This window comes from Eubalaena glacialis, chromosome 1 (assembly GCF_028564815.1).
Source record: "Eubalaena glacialis isolate mEubGla1 chromosome 1, mEubGla1.1.hap2.+ XY, whole genome shotgun sequence".
Lineage (NCBI taxonomy): Eukaryota > Metazoa > Chordata > Mammalia > Artiodactyla > Balaenidae > Eubalaena > Eubalaena glacialis.
Window position 1 is genome coordinate 201,026,111 of NC_083716.1, and position 13,122 is coordinate 201,039,232.

The 13,122-nt window shown below is 34.0% G+C and overlaps 1 protein-coding gene across 1 annotated transcript in view; it reads right to left on the bottom strand.

Annotated features, from left to right (window-relative positions):
* DNAH7 (dynein axonemal heavy chain 7) overlaps nucleotides 1-13,122 on the bottom strand; it is a 246,777-nt gene that overhangs the window by 43,494 nt on the left and 190,161 nt on the right. The window contains exons 51-54 of the mRNA XM_061203571.1: nucleotides 12,474-12,809; nucleotides 6,178-6,304; nucleotides 5,051-5,245; nucleotides 3,465-3,557 (exon numbers count right to left, since the gene is read on the bottom strand). Coding sequence (XP_061059554.1) covers nucleotides 3,465-3,557; nucleotides 5,051-5,245; nucleotides 6,178-6,304; nucleotides 12,474-12,809 — 751 coding nt within the window. The remainder of the gene's footprint in view (nucleotides 1-3,464; nucleotides 3,558-5,050; nucleotides 5,246-6,177; nucleotides 6,305-12,473; nucleotides 12,810-13,122) is intronic.

Here is a 13,122-nt window from a genome sequence, read left to right on the forward strand (position 1 = left end):
GGAAGCTTTGAGTTCTAAACGGCCCCCCTTCTGTGAGTGTTTCAGGCTGGCAGCGTCCACTGCGCTCATGCAAACATGGCTGGTGGAAACTGATTCTTCTGTTAGCGCCAGAGAACCCAGTTAGGGGTGCCTGCGTGAGGGTGGGCACAATTTTCATTGTTTCATTTTAAATGTTAAAACTGAATAAGACCTGCTTGCTCCCAAGACTGAACAGTAACTCCTGAAGTAAATGAAGCTGTGCAAGCTATTCAGTTTGGAAGGCGATGGAATTGGGTTTGCTTCTGCAATCTGATTATGCCAGCATCAGGTTTATAAAATGAAATCTGTCAGTAACAAAAATTATAGACTAATTTAGGCAGCCATCTTCCCAAAGGTAGAAGAGAAGGTTGTGGTCACCTATGTATGTTTTTCTGTGTCTTGCAAGTTCCTATAGGATTTATCTGAGGTCAGAGAAACATATTAACTTATATTTGACAAGTTTCTTATTGAAAGCTGATTAATTTGCTTTTTGTTTACTGTCCAGAAGGAGAGAACTGTGGCCAGAAGCTCTTCATTTTGTAAATGGGCTCAAAACATTCCACACCTCAGTATTTATCCATCTGATATGCTTTTGTCAATAAAACACTATAAACTATTAAATTCTATGGAAGGTGCAAACCCATCTCATTTCTCCTACTGGTGATTTAGAGTGCATCTTTTACATTTTTCCAAACTAGAGCATTAGATAACCTGGCACCTGTGGCTTCTTACCATGGGATGGAGTTGGTTTTGAAGGGAGAGCAGTAGAAAGGAGACAGAAAAAATTGTGCTGACAAATAACATATACTGTAAACTAGAGATCAAACAATTGCTGATTTTCCTAGGGGAGATATATATCTCATGACTTAGAGATGGCAAAGAAATAAAATCTATGTAGTACTAGCCCAATTATTAGCCTCATATAGCACTGTTCCTTTCTCTGGCATGCTAATACCATTTTGCTTTGGAAAATCATTCTTTTAAAAGCATAATAGTCATATATTAATTTTAAATACATAGATTCTAACGTCAACGATTTACCACTAGAAATTAAAGTACCTGGCAACAGCAAGATTGAAGGGTTTGAGGTTGCTAGTAATATAAGAGCATACTAATAATTATTTCTATATTAAGGATTATGGGTGTGATAGTATAGATAATGGTAACTAGTTAATCACTTAGGATAAATTGAATTATGCTGTAGTAGCAAACGATTTCCAGATCTCAGTGGTTTAACATAACAAAAGCTTATTTCTTGTCCCAGCAAAGTCATCTGGGTGTCCAGGCAACAAACTCTCCCTGTGCTGGCTCAGCACTGCAGCCTGTTTATGGCACTTAAATATCAACATGTGATTCCACAGTTTTGGTGGCAGGGGGGAGTGTCCTGCAGAATCTCACACTGGTAGTGAGATGCTCCTGCCCTAACACTTCTGCTCACATTTTACTGGCCAAAGCAAGGTTTATGGCCACAATGCCCCCACCTCGAGTGTACTCTGGAGAGGAGAATCAGAAATACTGGTGAGTAGCATTAATGTCTACACTCATCCACCAATCCAAAAAAAACTCTAGAGGAGATATGGAAACATGTAAGAAAAAGTTATAAGACAAGGTGCTGAAGTATTGTGCAGAGTAGGCAAGAGAATTATGAAACCTTAAGTTTAACCTCAACTGATTTAAAAACAAACAAAAAGATACAAACAAAAATTCCTCAGCTTGAATATCTAATTCCCCAGTTCCCTCAAATACACTTTAAAAAGAGAGTGACTATGGAAAGTAATATTGGATCTATTTGGTAGCTCAACATATTTTCAGATTAAAATGTCCAATTTTTAAAAACAAACTGGGGAAAAGATATTTATAGATGAAACTGCTGCAATTAGGAAACAGCTCATTAATCACTCCTAATTAAACAATATAAAACATGAACAGAAACTTCTTTGTTTATCAAATATTGAGGGGAGAAGGTCAACGGTACATGCAGAGTCATTTAGCAGAACAGTCTTTAGCTTGGAAAACAAAGTAAAAACCTTTGAAAATTTTAATGAAAGGTTTTAAAGGAAGAAGCTGTATTAGGCAAGAGTCTGAAGCATTTCATATTCTTCCATATTTAATAGTTGAAGTGAAAACTTCTGACGCTTAATGCTAAAGTTCCAGTGAAAACTCATTTTTAAAAGGGCCACCAAGGGGGACATGTTTCATCAGTTTAATAATGATCCTCAGCAACGGGAGGTACTTCCAGCATCTAAGAGCTGGGCAGCATTATGATGTTCGGGGGCCCTCGGCACTTCATGGATCCCTTCTTCCATAAATAAATATAAAAAATTGTATTTTACAACTATTTTGGTATAATTACAAATATAATACAGACTGATTTATTTTCTCATTTTAAAAGAAATTAAAACATTTTCATGAACCCCTAAGAGTATCGTGGTCCCTAGGCCCTGTGCCTAACGGATACTTTGGCCCTGGCTAAGGCCACACTGCCAAGTCAAGCAAGAATGACGTGTGTTCATCGAACAGACCATGGCTTACAGAGGAAAGAATGCCGCTACGCTATATTATCACTGATGTACAGAAAAACTTAAAAAAAAAAATACACTGCTTTCACAATCTAAGCTCTGCTTTTTCTGTTGTTGTTAGAATGGAAGTATTGTATTATATTCCTTAGCAACTCAAATTCTGAATACAGTAAATTTTGAAATAATTATGTATATTTTTACTCAAGCAGTAACAGTGGACAATTGGAATATTTTGTTCAATTTATTTTTCCAACACTCCTAATGTCTACATTTTCTCAGAGTATGTAGGTATCTCTGTGGGTATGGGTCTTTACACTTAAGTGAACAGTTGTTTTTTTAAATGGAATTTAATAATACAAATGAGGATGTCAATGAGTACTGTAATTTGTTGATATGACAGGTCAGCTGATTCATTGGTTATATAATTTATTATTTAAAGAAATGAAAATTAATGGTATTGACATTTTCCTTTGTAGTTAGCAGTGATGAATGTCTTAATATTCTACTAGCTTTCCAAAAGCCAACAAAAAACCATGTACAGGATAGCATTTGAGGAGCCAGAAAGTCTAGTAAATCAGCTTCATGTAAACCACATTGACTAATGTCATCGAAACAGTAAGAATAAAAATGAGATTACTGCATGTAAAGGAAGTAGATTGTGAGGAATTGGGGAAGCGTATAATAAAAGGAAGAATCATAACATAAATAAAACTATAAAATATAATCTGGTGAGTTACTAATTTAGTGTGGTTTTAATAAATATACACTTTTTGAAAAATGGCTGCATTAGAAGGAAGTGGGGTTATTTCCCCCAGGCTCCTTTACGTCCCCCATGACCCACAATTACATAAGGAAACACGTGTTTGGCTGGACTGTGGAGAGAGGAGGGACTGGACTCACTGAGCTGCTTTCAAAGACGACATTTACCTTGTCCGGTCTCAGGCAACGAATGATAAGCATCCTTTGAAACTCACTCGCTTTATCTTCCCAATCGTCAGGAAAAACCTCATGATGTGGTTCCTAAAATGACAGTGGATATAACTCAATGCTATTTGGAAGACTATTTACAAGAAAAAAAAGAAAAAAAAAACAGTATTTTGACTTTTAAATCGAGTTTTACAGAAAACATGTAATGACTGAAATCAAGAATGCTAATGTAAATTTTATTAGGTTGGGGCAAAGTTATGAAATAAGATATAAAAAGAAAATTTTAAATGCCACTAAAAACAACAAAACTAAGACATGAATTAAGCGGGTTAATGCCAATATGAATATTAATCAATAGCACAAAATGATCCCTGTTATTAAAAAAATAAATGTGCATTAGATTTTCCCCGTTATTTCTCCAAAGGCCTTTAAAAAACCTACCAACTACTCTCATTATCTATTTATAAAAAAAAACATTTATTGCAAACGAAGTAAGAAGGATATGTGTTATTTCTTATTTTGAAGAATTTTTGGTATTTTTTTCAGAAAGGGATATTTGAGAATGTGTATATCAAAGAAGCCAAAAGAGTGCTATTAAAAATATGCAAGAAGAAAGGTATCAAGATTCCAGGAGGAGGAGTAAACATGGAAAAAAAGACACCTGCACCTTTGAAACATTTAGGAAGGCTATGTGGTATCTCAGATCAGAAATCTCCATGCTTCATCATAGGGAAATTTCTATTTAAATTAGAATCAACTATACACAAAAACATATTTGCCTCTGGGAAATGTAGTTTTGTTACTAACTAGGAGCGATCCAAAAGAGATCCAGTCCAAAATATTTAAATTCAGGTGTAGACACAATCTCACTATCATGTATAATACAACAAACAGGTCACCAAAGAAAAAGTGTTCTCCACACATCTGGCTCTTTTTCCCCTACACCCTCCCCTGCAACAGAACTGTTGCATATTAAACCCAAGGAAAGCAGAATGTCCAGAGAGAAGAAACAATAGAAAAAATTAACTGGGAATCAGCAAAATATTAGCCCTTGTGCTAAAAGAAAAGTGAGGGAAGGCAACAATTCCTACATATTCTAGAAGGGAAACTGAGTATCATGGTATATGTTAGCTATCTCCAATCAGCAAGATAGGGTCTCATGAAAATTATTTGAGAACTATTAGCTTTTCCCTTTCATCAAATGACAAAAATATTTATTAGTTTGTGTCCTGTATTCAGAAAATCTAAACAATATCTGTTTTATAAAATTTTAACTCATCTGCCATTATGATTGCCAAAGTACAAGTTGATAATAAATAAAAAACCTGGCATGGAAATTCAAAGAGTACTTTTAAGGACCATGCAGCTTTTTTGCATCTCTATATATTTCAAGGAATTTGAATAGAAGTGCAAACAGAACCACCAATTTTGAAGGTGGGGATAGTTTAATCGAAACACTGATTTTAATATTTGACCAGTTTAAAGCTTACTTAAATCTTGCTTTTACTCAAAGATAAGAATAAATTGTTTGACATTATTTTCTCCATTTAAAAACTCTGAAATAAGCAAGAGGGTTAAAAACATACCAAACTATCATATACGTTTTTCCACCCATCCTTTAAGTGCATAAACTCCCTACGAATGGTTTTGAAGGCAGGCAACTCATCTAGTCGACATATTTCATCCCAAGATTTTTGAGGAAGCCACGTACAAGGGTTGGCATGAGGATTATCCAGTCCAATGCCACCAGTTAGCAGAAATCTCCACTCAGCTTTATTAATCTTTGGAAAACAAAGTAGCATGAAGAGTCAGAAATGAGTTCATCATATACATAGTAAACTTACAACCATTTTAAAAGAATTGACTATTTGATTTTCAAGCGTCAGGTATGGTCCCCATAAAATTCTATAGTTACTGGTATAGCTCAGTATTTATTCATAAGAAACCAGTGTATCCATTATAACCAGTTTTCAAAATAGTTCCAGTTCAGATAGGTATTTTTGATAATTTTCCTCCAGAATTACTGATCTAAACATGGAAATCTGAATTTATTCTTTTTGAATATATGCTTTCCTAAATGACTTCTTAGAGTTTTATTGGCTCTAAAAATTGTTGAAAGGCAATCAATCTGCTATGTTTTCAATTATTTTCCATAAAACATAATGAGGTACTGCTACGAAATTTTTGCAAGAAATGCAAAAATAAAGCTTCTACTCCTTCAGAATTCAACTAATACATTGCCATATGAAATCAATAAATCTTAAACACATAATATAAAATAGTGAATTTATACACCTCTCTTCCAGTCTTAAAGTGCTTCCTATATTTTAATAGATTTGAAACATAGCAAAAATTAATGAATGGTATCATTAAGCCCAATGGTTAGATTTGATGAACTTGCAAAAGTTTCTAAAAACATTGCCATTTATACTATTACTTGAAGTACATATATCAATATATTTAGTTAATTTATATGCATACTTAGATTCTGATAGAAACTATTTTAAACTAAAACGTACAAAAATTTAAGTAGTAATAGTTATATAATGAACTCTGCTTAACTTATTTTTCACCTCTGTGAAATTCAATCTAGTTGTGATGCCTTAACTATAATTAACTATTTACAATCCTTTTATATATATTCCCACACAAGTTCATAAATTAATGAATTCACGGTAATATTTTTTTCCCTACAAATTAAAACAATACTGACCGAACGCTCATGTATCATCAGATTTACAGTTAGACAAAAGGAAAAGAGTAGTTTATCCTTTTCAAAGAGGGATCGGCAGACGTTAACATAAAGGGAGTAAGTGAAGTGATCCTTGAGAGTTTGAAGCCTAAGGGTCAACAGAAAGAAAAGTAAATAAATAAAAATGCATTATCCTTTAAGAAAAAATGCTCTTGGGGAAACCTATTATAAACCATTTAGATGTGTGCTCTTCTAATAAGCTTTCTGGTCAATTACTCCCCAAACAAATCAAGGATCCTTATTAACTGGGGGCACCAATTTGAGAGCTACACAATGTAGAAACATCTCAGTAGAACTGCATTTTTACTGTTGACTGATTTTTTAAAAAACTTAATCTTCCTTTTGGAAAAAAGTCAACGCACAGTATATTAATCTATTACATTTAACAGTTTTTGGACTATTTCTAACTATAAAACATTTCTTGGGGAAAAACTGGATTTCTTTATTCCATAAACACTTCCAAATGTTCTATATTATATATTAAATGAACAGACTAAAGTTAATAGCTCCTTTATTAAATTAACATTAAGTTTAGTAGTGTGCTACTCTGCTCATAAATCCGTAAAAGCCAGAGAAATCACAAAACTTGATAAACTACATTTTTATTTACCACATAGACAAGACACAGAAATATGAATAATCACAATATTTGCAGCTAACAACTTCCTAGTAAGTGCTAACATGTGTGATCTGTATTCATAATAATTCTTAACATGTATATAGCACTTTAAGCATTTTCACTAATTATCTCATGAGGGGTAAACTACCATTGAGACAAAAGTTTTAAAAATATTTTTATTACACAGGTTATAATAGTTATAATAGAAATAAACAGCTGAAAACATTTGTAGTAAGCTAATGATTTACATAGATTAATGACCTAAATTATCTAAAGGGAAAATTAGCATAGTTTATGATTAAACAAAATTACATTGGTGTTTCTTAATGTGCCTAGAAAAAAAAAATCTAGCAGTATGACCATATCTTGGTTATTTCCAGACTGATATCCTAAGCTGTAGATCATCCCCGCTCTAGTTTCTTCCTTACCTCCCTATTTCTTTAACTATTTTATCCCCTGCCAGCATTCCCATAAAAAGAATTACAACAAATTGATATATTTTATTTCTAATTGAGAACTCTGAAAAAGGCTTGGTAGAGAGGGCCTTGAAACTAGTTGCTGAGATACAGCTGAATTCTTTGAAAATTCAAAATAATCATACAACTCCTGTCCCCATTTTTATGCTAATAGATGGTCTTTTCACACTTGGCATTTAATTTCTCTCATGTAACAGTACAATTAATATAGGGTGACTCAAATTTGTTCTCTCTAGAATTAAATAATTTCTGCACTTTAAGACAAACTTCCTCTTGTAGATAGGAAGATCGAAAGGAAAATTATAAGGGTCAATCGTACTAGAAATTCAAGTTCATTTTCATTAAATGCCTATAAAAATATATTTATTTTTAAATAAATATTTTAAATATTTAAATATTTCTAAATACTTAAATATCAAGTATTTAAAACATTTGATTAAAATGCCAATTAAAATACATTTTAATAATCTGTTACAGTATAAAAGAGGATAAAAATTATTATTTTCAATGCTGATGTGCGGCACAGTGTTGTAAGATAGTCACGCTCCTCTGATGGAATTGTACATTTGAATAACCTTACAGGAAAGGAATTTATATCAGGAGTCTGAAAGAAATGAACACCTGTGTCCTAATTTTGGGATTCAGCCAAAGGAAATAATCAAATGTGGACATTTATATTTATTGCAGTGTTATTTATAATACAAAAGATGGACACTACTTGCGAGTCTTACAGTAAGAAAATTATAAAGAAAATTATGGTGCCTTCATTAAAAGGTATATTGTACAGCTACTAAAAATTATATTTCAGAAGGGTATTTAATAACATGGGAAAATTATCTTGACAGAAGTAGAAGGAAAAGAAAAAACTCTGTGTGCACCGGCATGTGTGATCTTACATGCATTTTTGAGAGAGAGAGAGAGAGACTGATTTCAGTTTGGTTCCTGTAACAAAGCTATATTCTAGTCAGATTTTTGTTTCTGTGCTTATTTTTTTGCTAGTTATTTATTTTGCTATAATAAATTCTGATGCATTAAAAATTTTATAAGACAGATGATCCCGATTATTATGGCTATTTCATAGTATATACCATAGTAGTTATAACATAAATTTAGTTATATGTTTGGTATTATTAAATAATAATTATTACGAATAATAACTATCAGAAGACAAACAAAAATGAAATATTTTTATCTCTGAGTAAAAGGAAATTAGAGATAATTTTAGACCAATATTAAGATTCTCAAACAATTTAGTACTCTGGTGTTAATAGTCACATGTTTTCTATGCCTTTGTTATAGCTATAATTCAATAGTTGCCCAGAGAACACGGGTTACCTGATGCTTTTTTGTTTTTTCCCCCAGCTTTATTGAGGTATGATTGACAAGTAAAAATTGTACATATTTAACAGATTATCTGATGTTTATCAATGATTGACAGAAAATGATTTCTATGAGAACTTTATCTTTAATTTCTGAATGACAGCTAGCTTCTTACTATTTACTAAAAAAAAAAAAAAAAAAAAAAGGAGGATTAAGCAGGACTCCTAAAAGAGTCTCCCTTGCTGTAGCCACTTTGGAATTCTGTTTGGCAATATTTATTAATCATATTTTTTGAAATTAATTTATTTTATTTTGGCTGCGTTGGGTCTTCGTTGCTTCGCGCAGGCTTTTCTCTAGTTGCGGCGAGTGGGGGCTACTCTTCGTGGCGGTGTGCGGGCTTCTCATTGCTGTGGCTTCTCTTGTTGCAGAGCACAGGCTCTAGGCGCGTGGGCTTCAGTAGTTGTGGCTCACGGGCTCTAGAGTGCAGGCTCAGTAGTTGTGGCGCACGGGCTTAGTTGCTCCGCGGCATGTGGGATCTTCCCGGACCAGGGCTCAAACCCGTGTCCCCTTCATTGGCAGGTGGATTCTTAGCCACTGTGCCACCAGGGAAGCCTGGCGATATTTATTAAAATGGAACATATGCATACCCTGTGATCATCAATTGTGTTCCTGGATATATACCTACCATACATGTGTACATACAATACCCACGTACAAGAGTGTACAAGACAGCAAAAATTCATAATAGCCCTAAACTGGAAGCCACCCAAATGTCCTCAACAGTAGAGTGAATGAATAATTTGTGGTATAGTGAAAGGACAAATAAAAATAAGAGGTTTACTTTTTCTACACTGAAAATGTTAGAGATTTCCCTTTCCTCCTTCTTCTTAGAGCATTTACGTTTGAAAATTTAAAATTATACGTACTTTCTCGTCTCTTTGAAATGTGTATAAATTCTTGTGAAAACTAGGCAGGCTTTTTGTCAACTTTATGACCCAGGAATGTCCTTCTCAAAGACCTGAGAGCCATCTTCATGGGCACCTGGCTCCTCAATGCAAAACTACCTCCTGTCATAAAGATAAGACATTTGTTTTTCCTCTGGATGAAGCCAGTTTGCTAACTCAGTTGGTAAAGTCAGGAGAAGATTTCTGTCTTTTCAGTCTCTTAGTGGATTGCTGGTAGATGCGGATCACATTCTGGTTTAATAATTATTCAATAAAAAACTGTTTTCTTTCTCTACTACTTTGTGGAGAAAATTTCTGGATTGGGAGAAGATTTGCTTTTACACTTGCCCAACAATAATGAGCACAGGGAATGCGATTTAACAATGAAAGTGAATAAACCACTGCTTTGCACTGTGCAAAACAATATAAATTTCACAATGTGAAGTGCAAGATGCCAGACAAAAAAGAGCACAGGCCACGCGATTCCATTTATATGACGTTCTAAAACAGGCAACACTCATCTCTAGTGTTGAAAGTCAGGACAGTGATTACCTTGGGGGATGGGGTTATAGTGATTAGAAGGGGACACAGAGTGGTTTCTGGGCTATTGATAACGTTCGATGCCTTGACCTGGCTGCTAGTTACACAGGTGTGCTCACTTACGAAAATTTATCGAGCAAATACTTCTGGCTTCTGCATGTTTCTGTAAGAATATTAATAACTTCAATCAAAGTTTTCAAATGCATTTTTTTCTATTTACTCTTTGGTCCCAGAATTATATTTTTAAGATCACTTTAGTCATAAATATGATTTTCATTGTTTCTACATTAAAGGATTTTAACTAAAAATAAAAAGGCACATTTTGTTTTCTGGATTTCAGTCAAATCTTACATCTGGGGAAAAGAATTTTATTTCCTATGAATCGTAAGGGGCTATAGCATAGTTATGAAGAAGCAGATGTCATATTTGTGGCTGAGTCCTAATTTAATATAATGAGGTAATAAAGGAACCAATAACTATTTTTAAAGCATAAAATTGTCCTAATTTTTAAATCTTGTACACAAAATATGTCTTTAAGAGACAAAGCAAAGAAAGTTTCTTCCCTAGACTCTAGGACATACCTTGATTTTAAACTAATTAAAATGATAGCATTCTGGTGATCTTGTTTTTTTTTTTTTTTTTTAAATAAATTTATTTATTTAATTTATTTATTTTTGGCTGTGTTGGGTCTTCATTGCTGCGTGCAGGCTTTCTCTAGTTGCGGCGTGCGGGCTTCTCATCGCGGTGGCTTCTCTTGTTGCGGAGCACGGGCTTTAGGCGAGCGGGCTCAGTAGCTGTGGCTCCCAGGCTCTAGAGCACAAGCTCAGTAGTTGTCGCTCGCGGGCTCTAGAGCACAGACTCAGCAGTTGTGGCGCACGGGCTTAGTTGCTCCGCGGCATGTGGGATCTTCCCGGACCAGGGCTCGAACCCATGTCCCCTGCATTGGCAGGCGATTCTTAACCACTGCGCCACCAGGGAAGCCCAGTGATCTTGTTTTAACCAAGGCAGAAATTAAGAACTGCAGTGAAAAGCAGAACATCATGTACTATGTTGCTCCATGTGATTAGCTCTGTGATAAGTTCTAGGTTCTAGGAATATTTAAAAAAACAAAAAATCCTCGCCTCAGGGAATTCAGGATCTAGTGTGAAAACCAGACATGCACGTTCAAGTCAATAATGCAAAGGGCTGGGAACTTTTCTAAGAAAGATCACTTAAATTTTTGTTTTCTGTATTCAGGAATCCTTGCTAACCTTGAAAATGTCAGATACTGGAAGAAATAGAGAAATAAACTAAACATTTTCAAATATCATAATATAAAAAGAAACTTTAAACTCTACCGTCATGCATTCCTTCTGTAAAGATACCCTCTTCTTCCCTTTCTTTTCTTTCTCATGGGCAGACATTTGAAAAATTGTTTGTTAAGCCAAGTGTCAATCCTACAGCTTCATCAGTCTCATATACAGGCTTGTAAAATAATGAATGACACTAACCAAAAATTGCTCAGTCTAAGAACATGTAAAATTTAGCAAAATTCTACCATGATAAATGAAGGAATTCAATTTAGATTTCAAGAGATGAGCATTTTGGATTTCTAAAAGATAATTCTTAACTGTGGGTGATAAGCAGTAAATCGAGTTTCTTTTGTGGGTATGAACAGTTAGGAAACTGAAATATCTTGCTTCGTATTGATTGATAAAGTTATAAAGGGCGAAGGTTGCAATTATTTGTTCGAGAAGTAATTTAATGTTAGACTCTATTAAAAACATGTTTTAATACCAACTAAAATTTATCTCACTGACAACAAATAAAATGAAATTTTATTCTCTCAGAGACTTACTATTAAGTAGGTCTTAGTTCCATTACTTACTGCAATAGCCAACAGTAAAATAAGGTATTTTATATAAATAAGAATAACACAATCACAAGATTATTTTTCAAAAACCCTGTTATCTGACAAATTTTATACATGTGTATATCAAAATGTGAATATGTAACTTTTGGAATGCAAGCTTACAGAGGGTAAGAGTCATATCTTTCAGGGGGACTACCTCTTCTTTCCACACCTCCCATCATAAATAACTTTTGCAAATGATAAACAGAAGTAAATGTTTCCTCTTTTTAGAATTACATTATAATGCCATTATCTATTTAAACAAAGTCCTGGCAGACTGAATTTGGTCACATCTGTTCAATTTATAACCCTCAGATTTATTTCTGGTACAATTATTAATCAAGTTCACTCTATCTATGTGGCTGTAAGGTGCACACCACTCTGAAACAACAATGAAGGCCACCGATTACTATTTATTTCTCATGCATTAGCTACTATTACTATTAATTAGTATTGTTTTTACGTACCTTTTTGACAAAATTTCTGATTTCTCTGAATTTTCAATAGTCAGGATGAAAAGGTTAATAAACCAGGTCAGTGAGTATTGGTACATGGGCTCGATGTTAGCTAAATCAGCAATAGAAAAAAACAGGATGGAGGAATGAATGGCAATAGGTCGATAGCCCATGCGGGTGGCATCAATCTTTTTCTCTGTCTCTTCCGCTACTTCCTGCTTTTGAGAAATCTCATTAGCCAAAGCCTTGGAGGAAGATAATATCTTAATGGCAGTTTCATCTTCTAATATATTGCCTTCCGAAGATGAAAGAACTTCTAAAATCTTGTCTTCTATTTCTTTTAACTGCCTGGAATAAAACAATTTTCTTAGAAGAAGAAGAAATCATTAAAAATCACTTCACGTATATGTTCTTTCATAAGAAACAAAGAGCTTGTAACCTTAAGAAATGCATCACATTGTGACAAATATCCGTAATGGTGATGCTGTATAATTAATTTCTTATCTTGCAAAATGTCAAAAAGACAGGCCTTTCTGCTCCACTTCTCTTTCTAATGATCATTTATGTGGTAACTAGAGAGAGATATGGTAAGCCCACCTACTCTGCCATTAAGAATCTCAGCCCCCAATGAACGGAAAGTATCACTCCATTTATTTTCTGA